We start from the raw sequence: 15272 nt of genomic DNA, 5'->3' as shown, positions 1-15272 counted from the left end.
ATTCTGTAGTTGTCGGGGCTCTGACGTGGGTATCATTGACGAATTTCGTATTAATAACGGGACTGTTCTGAAACAGTTTCAGCAAAAAGTTAACGGTTCGCAATCGACAAGATCTTGATGCAATCTGGACTCAATCGGCATAAAAACAGCAATGAAACATTTCTCCAGATCATTCCCGTTCCACAGGACACCGTCCAGAATACGTACACAGAACATTGTAAGGATTTTGATCCGCTATGGATACATCAGAATCTGTCACGACATAGGCACGATTGTAATCCGAATAGACAAAATCGGCTGAGTTTCCCCGAATGTTACGGGACGCACCTACCTCTCGGGGTGCTTCGCCGAACTATTCGGACCCTTCCCGATCCGTAGGAATCTGTTACGAACTAAAACGACTGCGTTCAGACAATAATAGGACATTCCAGATAATTGAGGATACTAATCCGACTTAATCACTTTTCTTGGTACCGCTGTCTGATTTCAAACGGGAGCAATAATCGGCAATGTGTGAACCCCGCATTAATAAATGTTAGTTTGTACAATGGCGGTGCGCCTCATAGATGGAGCATTTACAGGATACACGAACAGTTCTAAATGTGTACATTTCTTTTCCCATTCGTGTCAGGCTCCTTACACTCGGGGTTTGTTCTTTCAAATCAAATATGTTTGAAAATTCGTTAAAAACTGTTGTAAGACTGAATATTAATCATCCTGCTTTTATGTTACATATAAGATTGACACATTCTAGGCGGACTTTCATTCATCAAAAGTTTTGTTTGTTTCAATTGAAGTCACAGACTGGAAGTGTTACAAGTGTTAGGACCTGCAGCAGTAATCCTTCCCATGGACGATTCAAGAGGGTTCTAAAGGCGTTTGTTGGCACATTTTGTCTTGGCACTGTTATAATGGGACTATTAGCGTCTTCCAAAATTAAGAGACGTCTTGCGGGTATTGAGAACGTGGAAGATGGTGCTTGGAATCCTATCAAACACTACATACAGTTTAAAGGAGTTGTTTTGCCACAGTTTACTGAAAACAATGTACACAAATTTGAGACGTTTGAAGTCAGAACAGATGATGTTTGGGTTGTTTCATTTCCAAGATCAGGTACTGTGAAAAAGGTGTAATTTTCAGGTAAACACATCAATCGTCATGATCATGGCTAAATACAATGTACACTATAAATGTATATGCCAGACAGTCATATGATGATAAAATGTTACGATGGATCACAAAGTCTAGATAACTAAACATATGAGCTGCTTCAGACATGTCAGATAGAAATGCAACTATATGTATACAATTTTGATTGATTTAAAATTACAATTGAAAGTGTACCAAGTTTTAACGCCTGGTGAATTTGTAGTACCTGAAGAGGATACCTCGAGTCTGCAGGGTAGTTATGATAAAGCACATAATATGTTAAGAGTCTTTTAACAACAAGGTACTTTTAAAAACTAAATTTTCAAACAGTTACAGACTTAATCTCAAAAGATTTTTTCAACACGGAAAAGGTTTACATATCATATGTTATGAGATATACATGTAGACATTCATTCGCATTTATAATATATATTACAGCGGATTCCATTGAGTGTGTAGCGAAAGGTAACATCTTTGATTAGCTTGCTTGTTAGCTGAACCGTGAAGTCATTGTTAGGTTAGGTAAACTACCCTTCTTTAAGTATAGACTATTCCGACAGAAAACCTATCGATCTGTCTGTTGGACTATGCTACTTCGAAAGGGGGTAGTATACCTGACCTAATAATGACTTCATGGTTCAGCAAGCAAGCAAGCTAACCAAAGATATTACCTTTCGCTACACCATGTACACACTCAATGGAATTGGCTGTAAAGATAGATTTTATCTGATGCTAATATAAATGTACATGTTACTTTTTGTACATATATAAATAATTGAGATAAAATAATTAATTTTGCAGAAACACAATGGATACAGGAAGTTGTTTTTTTGATAAATTCAAACATGGATATAGAAAAAGCCAAAACTGTTTCTATTGATGACAGATTTCCTTACTTTGAATATCCCACACTCATGACACTAGGACTTGATGCTTTAGCTACTATTCCATCACCCAGAATGATTAAGACACATTTACCATTGAAACTATTACCAGAGGAAATTAGGAAATCTAAGGTTAACCCATTTACTTTTATTTCACTCAAACATCATGAAGATATTAAAAGTACACCAGGGCTCACGCTACCAGGCGACTTGGGCGAAGAAGTCGCCTTCCCGACCGTCACTTCGCTTTCCCCGACCCCCAAAAGCGAAAACAAGTCGCCCTGTTCTTGACGACAGTCGCTTTCAGTCGCTTCCGTCATCGGACATTTTCAATTTTTACCAAGTTGATGAAACATCAAATTTTTATTGATAATTAAAGAAATTCAGACATAAACGATTCATTATCTTTTGAAAAGAGGTTGAAGCATTGTCTTCGCAGTGTGTAGCAGGTTATTTGATAAAAATACAACTTTTTATCACTTCGTGCATTTCCGCAAGTACCGGTGCTTGTTACTCGAAAACGTACATCAACCTCAATTTCGGCGGCAAAATAAGTTTGTTACTTCATTTAAACGTGATAAAAGTTGCCTCCAGTAAATTTTAATCCATTTATTGCATTAAAAACGTCATGTTCCTTTCCAAATAACTTGTCAAACATCGTTTATTTTGTAAATTTTCTTGCATTCGTCCGCCATTGACCGATTTCTAATCTCCGGATCTGAACCGGACCAGCTATGACCGAAATCCGTACTTTTACAATAATTACTACGGACGCACGGATGGAACAGCTGACAGAAGAATATTGATCCCAAAGGGAAAAATTACGCATTCCACACGCATTAAGAGACTTTTGGTTACATCTAATTGATTGGTGTATATAATTCCTTATATTTTTTATGGATTGTTTCAAACTATTGATTAAAGTTGCTTAACTCTGAGACTATTATACTAATATCAATATATTATGGCCCAGCTTAATAACTTTTATATTTTTTTTATGAGAAACACTGAATTTCATACACAAGATAATTTTTAATTAAATTGTAATTGATATATTATAATTTCTTTACATTTTTTTAAATATTTTTTATTTTTTTAGTGCTAGATATATATATTTAGTTGGTAGTTTCTCACAAGCTTAAACAACTTTTAATTTCAAATGTTACTTTAATTGTAATTCTTTTACTCAGATATGAATTGAACAGTATAAAAAGAACATTATTTACATATGGCCCTTTATACTATTGTAAAATCCAAACATTGTATCGCACCGCGCAAATGAGCACTTCTCTTTCAAATCTCATCACTTCTCCCTATCAGTTTCAAAAAGAGAAGTCACTTCTCCCTATAATTCTGAAGTAGTGTGAGCCCTGGTACACATTGGCTCATATTCTCTTATTAATTCTTAACATGTTTCAAGGTAATCCAGATTTTTACACATTGTTAGAAAATTACATTGAAAGTTCACCATGTTCACTATCTGCAGAACTATACTGTTTACCATGTTTACCCTGTTTACCTGTCCTTTCCCTTCTCTCTTGGATTAACATATTTCCAGCCTGAATGTTAGCTACATGATTCAAGTAACGAAAAACACTTACATGTACATGATGTATGGTAAATGATATAAGAGGAGCATTTTCAATTGATTAAGATACCCATGGACAGGAGATTTAAAAAAAATGGCAGTTATGAATTACTTATATGAAGAGGGGGCAGTAGAGGGTCCGTTAACATGTTAACAACACCTCAATTTTGGCAAAAACAGTTAACAACAAATGCAAAAATGCTGATAACAGTTAACACAGTGGGTTGAAAACAGCTAACAGTTTTAATTTATCTCAGATAACAGTTAACAACACCTTGAAAAAGGCCAAAATAGGTTAATATTAAAAGGTATAATATTGCCCCCCCCCCTCTAATATAAAAGTTTTGGTTTATAATCATTATGATGAACACCACTGAGAGCTTATCTACAGTATACATGTACAATGGTATACAATAATAAGTAATTTCCTTATGATAACAAAAATTGTGTTGTAATTTCTGGTAAATTTGTATTTGTTTTTTTATTAATTATAGGTAATATATGTTGCCAGAAATCCTAAAGACACTGTGGTTTCTAATTATCATTTCTGTAAGCAGTTGAAGACTTTTGACAGGAACTTTAACTCATTTGTGAAAGCTTTTATCAGTAATAAAGGTATGGTCAGTTAAACTTAAAAACAAAAGATTTCACTAAACATGTTTAAAGAAGGCCATATGCATACATGAATAAAACCACTAATTTATAGCCTCCTGGCAATCTATGTTAAATTCAGCAATTTTTTCTTTCTTTCAAATAAGTGGCAGTTGTTTCATTTATTTTAATGAAAAAACTAAATTTTATTTGCTGGCCAAAGTGCACCACGGCCACCACCTATGACTTCATAAACCTGTCTGAAAGTTCATAAGGACATGAGCTATCTATATTTAATTAATTAATTGAACATATTTACCTGACATAAGATTATCTTCCTCATTTAGTGTGGCTAAAGATGGTTACATTGTAAAGTAAATAAACTTTAGTTCCATTTTTTTTAGGCTCTCATGTATTTTTTTTCATCAGAAGACAAAGCATTGTCCTTCAATATTGTCATAATAACATTTAGATGTATGACCTTTATATAGATATGCTTGGGTCTTGAAGTTGACTTATTTTGGTAACTTATCGTCTTGTAGGAGTCAATATTTACAGTGGGTCTCATTGGGGTCTAAGCTTGACGCGGGATGCCGATTTTTGTCAGTGATACAGGAAAGTCAAATTATTGTGCTGTGAAAACGGGAAATGAAGTCTATCAGGACACGAGAAATTACAAAAAAATGAGAATTGCTTACGTTCACAGTGTAAGCGGGATATGGGAATCTGACAAAACACTAAGCATGCTAAGCGGGATACGGGATCAGCACCCCCAATGAGACCTCCTTTACAACATCTTAATTGAGGTCAAATATTTCTTGCTTAACACTAGTTGACTTATTAAAGTCATAAATGGGCCTATATTAAAGGGAGACAAATCTTTGAATCTACAAATTTAGACCTCTATGAGTCAAAAGCAGATTTAGACTTATTTATGTGTGAGCTCTGACTGTTATTCTGACCTTCGCCGAAACTCTAGCATATATTCGATAGCATATAAGAGCTCTCTGGATCACAGAAGTTTGGTATTATAAAAAAGATACTTCCAATTTGAGCAACCAAACAAATATCCTGTCAGGTTTTTTCCCCCTGAATTTTTATGCATCTACTTTGAACTATTCCATCCTTTACAATTTGAGATTTGTGTAACTCTGTATAAGCTTCCCCTGATCCTAAAATTGCAAGACTAAAACCATACCAGTCTATCACATGTACATATCCATTCAAAATATTTCCAGTAAAACACTAATCTGCTAAAATTATTTTACCATGTTTATCTGTACAACAATTTTATAATTTTACTAAAACAATACATAACTTTTCTTATTGAATATATTTATTTATTAAGTAAAAGAAAATATGAGTATAAGTGAGATTTTTATTATTTAAGTGGGATATGCTCCATGGTGGCAACATGTTCTGGAGTTCTGGAAAATCAGAGATAATCCAAATGTTCTGTTCATAACCTATGAAGACTTATGTGAGGTAATTATGTATAAGAGCAAAGATATTCCAAATGGTATGTTTATAAAAATGAAATGTATAAGCTAAGGACAGTGAAAATATTAATGTTCTTGCACATTGAACCTATAAAATTAAGCATAGAATTATTCCAAATTTTATATCTACGTAAGTAACATAATAGTCAACAATTCATACTCAATGCCCAAACAAACAATGATCAAACGGTGACCTATAATTGTTAATGTCTGTGTCATTTTGGTCTTTTGTGAATAGTTGTCTCATTGGCAATCATACCACATCTTCTTTTTTATATCATTCATAATTATATTCAGCAGACTGCCATCTTTGCTGTCTACCCTAATATTAACGTGGAATAGAAATCAATTGGTTTTTGGCCCATACAGGCCCAACAACTTTATCATATATCATGTATATTTAAATTATGTTTGACCTATAATGGTTTACTATTATAAATTGTTACTTGGATGGAGAGTTGTGTCATAGGAACTCATATCTTACTTTATCTATTTTAAAGATAAACACAAATATTACTGGTTTTTCTTTTTTTAGGACATGGAAGGGAGTATAAGGAGGATATCACAGTTCCTTGACAAAGAATTGACAAATAGGGATCTTAACACGTTATTAAGTCATTGTAGTCCAGAAAACATGAAAAACAATAAACAAGTCAGCTATAAATGGCATCTAGGAGAAGAAGATAATGAACAGTCTGATATTATGAAAGGTAAACATTCTTTTATACAGCAAGATTGGGATTTATTAAAAATACATTTTGTCAACTTTTGATATTCCTTGAATGATAGTTGTCAACTTGATCAGAGTTATTCAGTGGCAGATCTAGAAAAAGATTAATGCATTTGAATGGGGACATTTATTTAGAACCGTGTCCCCTTTCTCCTGGATAAAAACCCTCTTTAAAAGTTGCTGAATCTGCCCCTGTTAATGAAATTTATCACACTGGCTACAATGAATTGCTGTGATTTCCAAGTGAAATAAACTTGATATTTTCACTCCTCTGACATCATACAACAGCATTGCATCAAATTTAATTAACTCATGTGCTACCTACATTTGTGATTTCATGTGTTGTTTGGTCAGCTGTTATTCGTTGAATATTTTTCTGTATTTGAATTCTTTGATTAGCAATTCTATAAGTTAGTCTTAAATAATGTCATAGTTACGGGGGAACCTACTGAAATCAATTGTTGAAATGTTTATACTCATTTGTGCAGTCACTGCACCATACATGTTTCCTGAAAAATGATATTTCTAAAAATTTGAACAGCTAAAAATATAATATGGTTGAGAGTATATTAAACAAACAGACTTTTTTGAACACTCAAAAAGGTCAAAGATTAATTTTGCTTGACTAATACTTATAATCTAAGTACTTAAGTATGGAAAGCCAACGGGGTCAAAATTCTTAATTCGTAACTTGTCAATTCGTAACTTGTAACTGCAATTTCTAAATTGTTATAATTCGTAAATTGTTAATTTGTAACTTGTTACTGTGAAATTCATAATGTTTAATTCGTAAATTGTCAATTTGTAACTTGCACCTTTATAGTTTCAACATTCTTAATCGGTAAATTGTCAGTTTGTTACTTGTAACTGTGCAATTTCATAATGCTTCATTCGTAAATTGTCGATTTGTAACTTGTATCTTTGTATCAAAATTCAACATTCTTCATTTGTTAATTGTCAATTTGTAACTTGTAGATTTCAAAATTCTTTATTGGTAAATTGTCTTTACAAAATTGTATATTGATGTTTTGTAACTTGTAACATGTGACTTGTCGATTCGTGAATTGTCGATGTGTGAAATGTCGAAGTGTTAAATGTCATCGTTATATTATGCTAACGATCATTATGACGACAGATGGCGCTCGGCTTCTTCTTCTGTGTATAATCCTCCTATATGTAGGAGCACCGCCATATTGAATACATACCAAAGGAGTATGTACAGCGCATACATATAAAAGATAACAAATAGATAAATACATTGTTTGTTTTATATGGCATGTATAAAAGGGACTTGGTTTTATATTGAGGTAACCTCGTATATAAACATGTTTGTTTACTGTACTGGTCACCAAACCTGCAATGAGGTGTGTCACTTCCTTTATTAAGGTATATAGATGTGTCGCTGGGACGGGCTTCCTTATCAACTTCGCAAATATATTACTGTCACTTGGCAAGAAATTTCTACTTAATATTTAACCGGGTCAAAACAAGACTAAAAACATGAAATATAAGACGATGCTGGAAAAATACTAATATTGTCCTGGGCCCGCAAATTAGGACTCAATGTATAATGGCAGAAATGGTTTGACAACCATCATTCATTAATATTATAATCTCAATATTAAAATTTCAGAAAAGAATGTAATTATTTAATGATATGTTTTAATATAAGAAACAAATGGACGAACAGTCTTTATTTATTTGGCTCCTGAGTAATGAACATAAATCAGGAATCTAATGTACAGTAGTTGTCGTTTATTTATGTAATTTAAACGTGTTTCTCGTTTCTTGTTTTTTTTTAATATAGATTAGACTGTTGGTTTTCCCGTTTGAATGGTTTTACACCAGTAATTTTAGGGCCCTTTATAGCTTGTTGTTCGGTGTGAGCCAAGGCTCCGTGTTGAAGGCCGTATCTTGACCTATAATGGGTTACTTTTATAAATTGTTATTTGGATGGAGAGTTGTCTCATTGGCGCTCATACCACATCTTCCTATTACTATAAAAAAATGTTTAATGATATCTCATAATTTTTTGTAAAACAAACTGAATGAAAAAATATTTTAAATGAGCCACTTAGTTAATGTATACTATATATCAAAACTGTGTTGAATATGCACTATTTTGTAATAAAATCTAAAGGAACCAGAAAAACTAATCGAGGCCCTAAACATTGAGATATTGTCAACCGGAATGCGAGAAAACCGCATATACTATAATGGTCAGGTCAATAATGGGATATCATATCGTCAATAGTTTGGGACCAGTTCACATCTACAATCACCAATAAGCTTGAAAGAATACAGGGACAACCTGTGAGATTTATAAAAGGAGAGTACAAATCCAGAGAAGTTGGTTGCGTCTCAAACACGCTCACAAAACTGAAACTACAAGACATACAGACAAGACGCTCAAGTCAGAATATTTCTGTACGAGGTGGTGGCAGTGCTCTAGAACCAGACAATTTAACAAAAAAAGCTCGTCCAAAAAGAACACTAAATTGCTGTCAAGGGCCCGATTTGACAATTATCAGTCAAGAAATGTTGTAAACAAACATGCAGATAAAAAACAACACGAAGTGTTTTGAGATCTCAACGAGTAAAATACAACAATATTCTAACTCATTTTTCGTATAAACAGTATTCGAATAGAACCACATTGAAGAAGCGTAGTGTGTACACCGAGCGTTGACAGCCGTTATGAAACTACTCTCGTGCATCATCAATACATCGACGGTGCTCTGCCGGTATTTGTATCCAAAACGTTCTTCTACAGATACAGATCTAAAAGGATCATGGTACAAGATCGAAATATACTAGGAGGTGTCCCCTCTATATATTTTTTAATGACCATGATCGTTAAACTATGAAACTGTTTATTTTTTACTACACGCGTTACCTACATAAATTTGAGAATGGAGATGGGGAATGTGTCAAAGAGACAACAACCCGACCATAGAGCAAACCACAACCGAAGGCCACCAATGGGTCTCCAATGCAACGAGAAACTCCCGCACCCGGAGGAGTCCTTCAGCTGGCCCCTAAACAAATATGTATACTAGTTCAGTGATACCGGACGTCATACTGAACTCCGAATTATACACAAGAAACAAAAATTAAAAATCATACAAGGCTAACAAAGGCCAGACTGACAGTGTTTTTTGGAAATCTCAAACCCCCCTTCTTAATACTCCCACTTTTAAACAAATTGACGCCCTCTCCCTCTGACTTGTCAGAGAAAAGATCTTGCCATATCGCCATTTGCATGAAAGAGGCAATTATCTCTTATATGCTTACACTAATTATACCCCACGCAACGAAGTTGCGGAGGGTGTAATGTTTTGACCCGTCCGTCTGTCTGTCTGCCTGTCCGTCCGTACGTCAGTCCATCGGTCCTGTTTCTTGTCATCGCAACTCCTCTCAAACCACACAACAGAATTTCTTGATAATAAGGACATATAAAGTAGATGTACATATCGACAGGAAATTATAATTCATTTTTTTTTCTTATACAACTTTTTTTTCTTACAGTTATTTTATTTCTCCAGTGACAATGTGGGGACGTGGGGCATGTGAACGCGCTCACTAAGGTTCTTTAATTTTATTTCTCCACGAAAATATTTGCACATTATTTGGGGTTTGGCCAATAGAGTATGTATTTGGTCATTTTTAGAGTAACATGATAGCCTGGGATCCTGGCTGACTGCTCGACAGAAGAGCCAGGTGGAATTCAACCTGGTTTGTCAATAGGATATTAGGATGTTACGAATTCATTGCAAATGATTTTTTATACGACCGCAAAATTTGAAAAATTTTTCGTCGTATATTGCTATCACGTTGGCGTCGGCGTCGTCGTCGTCGTCGTCGTCGTCGTCGTCGTCGTCGTCCGGCGTCCGAATACTTTTAGTTTTCGCACTCTAACTTTAGTAAAAGTGAATGGAAATCTATGAAATTTTAACACAAGGTTTATGACCACAAAAGGAAGGTTGGTATTGATTTTGGGAGTTTTGGTCCCAACATTTTAGGAATTAGGGGCCAAAAAGGGCCCAAATAAGCATTTTCTTGGTTTTCGCACTATAACTTTAGTTTAAGTTAATAGAAATCTATGAAATTTTGACACAAGGTTTATGACCACAAAAGAACGGTTGGGATTGATTTTGGGAGTTTAGGTTTCAACAGTTTAGGAATTAGGGGCCAAAAAAGGGCCCAAATAAGCATTATTCTTGGTTTTCGCACAATAACTTTAGTTTAAGTAAATAGAAATCAATGAAATTTAAACACAATGTTAATGACTACAAAAGGAAGGTTGGTATTGATTTTGGGAGTTTAGGTCCCAACAGTTTAGGAATTAGGGGCCAAAAAGGGACCCAAATAAGCATTTTTCTTGGTTTTCGCACCATAACGTTAGTATAAGTAAATAGAAATCTATGAAATTTAAACACAAGGTTTATGACCATAAAAGGAAGGTTGGTATTGATTTTGGGAGTTTTGGTCCCAACAGATTAAGGGGCCCAAAGGGTCCAAAATTAAACTTTGTTTGATTTCATCAAAATTGAATAATTGGGGTTCTTTGATATGCCGAATCTAACTGTCATGACTGTGTATGTAGATTCTTAACTTTTGGTCCCGTTTTCAAATTGGTCTACATTAAGGTCCAAAGGGTCCAAAATTAAACTTAGTTTGATTTTGACAAAAAATGAATCAGTTAGGTTCTTTGATATGCTGAATCTAAAAATGTACTTAGATTCTTGATTATTGGCCCAGTTTTCAAGTTGGTCCAAATCGGGGTCCAAAATTAAACTTTGTTTGATTTCATCAAAAATTGAATAAATGGGGTTCTTTGATATACCAAATCTAACTGTGTATGTAGATTCTTCATTTTTGGTCCTGTTTTCAAATTGGTCTACACTAAAGTCCAAAGGGTCCAAAATTAAACTTAGTCTGATTTCAACAAAAATTGAAATCTTGGGGTTCTTTGATATGCTGAATCCAAAAATGTACTTAGATTTTTTATTATGGGCCCAGTTTTTCAAGTTGGTCCAAATCAGGATCTAAAATTATTATATTAAGTGTTGTGCAATAGCAAGTCTTTTCAATTGCACAGTATTGCGCAATGGCAAGAAATATCTAATTGCACAATATTGTGAAATAGCAATTTTTTTTTTAATTAGAGTTATCTTTCTTTGTCCAGAATAGTAAGCAAGAAATATCTAATTGCAAAATATTGTGCAATAGCAAGATTTTTTTTTAATTGGAGTTATCTTTCTTTGTCCAGAATCAACTTAAATCTTTGTTATATACAATATACAATGTATATTCACTTTTTACTACCAACTGATAAATTATAATAAATAACATTCAGTGATAACAAGCAGTTTTTTTTACATCTTAATATTTTATGATGTATTTAAATGAGTAGTTATTGTTGCAAACTCCATTAGAAATTTTAATTGAGATTAGTTTTGGAATAAGGGAAAGGGGGATGTGATTAAAAAAATTGGGTTCAATTTTTCTCATTTGAAATTTCATAAATAAAAAAGAAAATTTCTTCAAACATTTTTATGCCCCACCTACGATAGTAGAGGGGCATTATGTTTTCTGGTCTGTGCGTCTGTCCGTCCGTCCGTCTGTCCGTTCGTTCGTCCGTCCGTTCGTCCGTCCGTCTGTCCCGCTTCAGGTTAAAGTTTTTGGTCAAGGTAGTTTTTGATGAAGTTTAAGTCCAATCGACTTCAAACTTAGTACACATGTCCCCTATGATATGATCTTTCTAATTTTAATGCCAAATTAGAGTTTTTACCCCAATTTCACGGTCCACTGAACATGGAAAATGATAGTGCGAGTGGGGCATTCATGTACTGAGGACACATTCTTGTTTTGAGAGGATTAATATTCAACAGCATAGTGAATTGCTCTAAGAGAAAACAAAAATTTTAAGTTCATTAGAACACATTCATTCTGTGTCAGAAACCTATGCTGTGTCAACTATTTAATCACAATCCAAATTTAGAGCTGAATCCAGCTTGAATGTTGTGTCCATACTTGCCCCAACCGTTCAGGGTTCAACCTCTGCGGTCGTATAAAGCTACGCCCTGCGGAGCATCTGGTTATTTTATATTTGACATGCAAATTAAAAAAAAATTAGGTATATTGATTAACATCGTGAATCATTTCAGTTAATTAACTATTGACAACATGTTAGATTTAGTAAGGTTGCCGGGCTATAAGGAGGTGTGGCACCATCGGGAGTACGGGGCATTAAGCAGCTTTTGAGATCGAGGGACTCGTGAATATTTTGGTCTTTTTGGTTGGCAATTTTTAAGCTTCTTGTCCAGAAAAATTCAGTAGGCATATATATTAATACATAAAATTGAGAATGGAAATGGGGAATGTGTCAAAGAGACAACAACCTGACAATATAACCAACAACAGCAGAATAGAATATATATGTCAGCCCTTTCCTGTCAGAATAAAATGGTCCGATAATAGCATGTTATGATTAATAGAAAGCGTTTATTACTAGTACCTTGGGTTTTCAGTAATGATGTAGCCTTTTAAAGCCGACTATATGGTATACGGTTTTGTCATTGATGAAGGCAGTAGGTTGCCTATAGTTGCTTACATGGACTTCAATTGTACTTCGCGTTGGTGGATAGTTGTCTCATTGGCAATCACACGGTTTGTTACCACATCTCCTTATTGTAAATACCTGAATAATCCAGTCGTAATATTCCACTGACCAACGACTATTTCATCAACCTCGTAATTAGGAGAGATCAATTATTTTGAGGGACTGAACTAGTCGGGATGTGTTTTTTTTATATAGTTTCCGAACGAAAGTCCACGTCAGTAATAAAAATAAAACTGGGATCCGACAGGGGCGGATCCAGCCATTTTAAAAAGGGGGGTTCCTAACCCAGGACAACGGGGGGGGGGGGGGGTCCAATTACATGTCCCCATTCAAATGCATTGATCGTCCAAAAAAAAAGGGGGGGAGTTCCAACCCCCGGAACCCCCCCTCTGGATCCGCGCCTGGATCCTGTAAACATGCAATTTTTGTTTTGCTTTTTTTAGACGCATTTGCTGTAATTAATGGATTGAAATTACTTAGGTATATATTCCACATGGAGGTACTCCGACTTACAGGAGAATTATACACCGAAGAAGAACCCGAGCGCAATCTGTCGTCATAATGATCGTTAGCATAATACAACGATGACATTTAATTAACACTTCGACATTTCACACATCGACAATTCACGAATCGACAAGTCACATGTTACAAGTTACAAAACATCAATATACAAAAAGACAATTTACCAATAAAGAATTTTGAAATCTACAAGTTACAAATTGACAATTAACAAATGAAGAATGTTGAATTTTGATACAAAGATACAAGTTACAAATCGACAATTTACGAATGAAACATTATGAAATTGCACAGTTACAAGTAACAAACTGACAATTTACCGATTAAGAATGTTGAAACTACAAAGGTGCAAGTTACAAATTGACAATTTACGAATTAAGCATTATGAATTTCACAGTAACAAGTTACAAATTAACAATTTACGAATTAACAATTTAGAAATTACACAGTTACAAGTTACGAATTGACAAGATACGAATTAAGAATTTTGACCCCGTTGGCTTTCCATACTTAAGGTGGTACTTAACACCTTGATTAAAATTAATTTGGCTCTTTGACAAAATATTTACTTTGACCCTTTGAAAAAAATATAAAAAATGAACCAATCACTTTCTTGGAAAAAAATGGTTGGATATATAGAAGTTTGACAAACACAAACTTTGATCATTGAGAAGCTTAATATTTTCTTTGCAATACAATGTGATTGAAACGTTTAGCTGACTTTTCAGAGTTATCTCCCTGTCATGCCTGTAGTGTTAGGTACCACCTTAACAAATAGATTTGAACAGAAAGTAAAACTGTACTTGTGAAAGTTATTTACAAAAAAGTTTGATAAAGCTATAAATCATACTCTCTCTTGGAAACTTTTTCGTGTAGAAAACATGACTAATTATTATATCAGCCAATGAACTTTCAGCCTTCAAATTTTAAAAGGTGTGTATCATTACAATAAACCATAAAGATCCCGAAAGGTATACTTGCTTTAACAAAAGTAGAAAGTATTGTCCGATAATTCTAAGTACAAAAGCATGGACACAGGTCTGGATATGTATTTCAATTGAATTAGAAATGATTAGTTTTTTGATAGTATAATTACTCTTTCATGTTGGTTTTTGTTTCATTCCAGATGGAGTTGGTGACTGGAGAAAATATTTTGATGATGAACCAAACTATCAAATAAATAAACTTGTTGCACATAAACTTGCTAATAGTGGACTTTCCTTTAAATATGACAAGAAAGATAAAAAGGACAGATGAAGTAATTATGTAATAAATGGTTACAGATCAGAGATGCTGGGGATGCTACATCAACAGATAGATGATCCTATAGAAAGGGTCCAATAGAATTATCCAGGATTGAAATTGTGTGCTGTGTGATCAAATTTTGATATGATTAAGAAGACGGAAGTTCCACCAAGTTTGTGGTTTTCAGAAATAAATTGTGCTATAAATCAGTTTTGTATTATTTGGTTGTGTTTGTTTTGGGTACTCTTAAGAATTTCATGTTGTATGTAATTTTTTCCCCTTTTTAGCTCACCTGGCCCGAAGGGCCAAGTGAGCTTTTCTCATCACTTGGCGTCCGTCGTCCGTCGTCGTTGTTAACTTTTTACATTTTGAACTTCTTCTAGAGAACCACTGAATGGCATGAAACCAAAAATGGCATGAATGTTCCTTATGAGGTGCT

General features: G+C 34.3%; 1 protein-coding gene across 1 annotated transcript; it reads left to right on the top strand.

Annotated features, from left to right (window-relative positions):
• Positions 1 to 619: 619 nt before the first annotated feature.
• LOC143049878 (sulfotransferase 4A1-like) lies at positions 620 to 15042 on the top strand. Its single transcript, XM_076223641.1, has 6 exons — positions 620 to 1113; positions 1951 to 2165; positions 4116 to 4236; positions 5603 to 5697; positions 6247 to 6421; positions 14715 to 15042. The coding sequence occupies exons 1-6, from the start codon at positions 669 to 671 to the stop codon at positions 14843 to 14845; spliced, it is 1182 nt and encodes a 393-aa protein (XP_076079756.1). The 5' UTR covers positions 620 to 668; the 3' UTR covers positions 14846 to 15042.
• Positions 15043 to 15272: the final 230 nt, after the last annotated feature.

The sequence above is a fragment of the Mytilus galloprovincialis genome, chromosome 10, assembly GCF_965363235.1.
Source record: "Mytilus galloprovincialis chromosome 10, xbMytGall1.hap1.1, whole genome shotgun sequence".
Taxonomy (NCBI): domain Eukaryota; kingdom Metazoa; phylum Mollusca; class Bivalvia; order Mytilida; family Mytilidae; genus Mytilus; species Mytilus galloprovincialis.
Note: the sequence above shows the minus strand (reverse complement) of the source record. Positions and strands in the feature narration are given on the sequence as shown.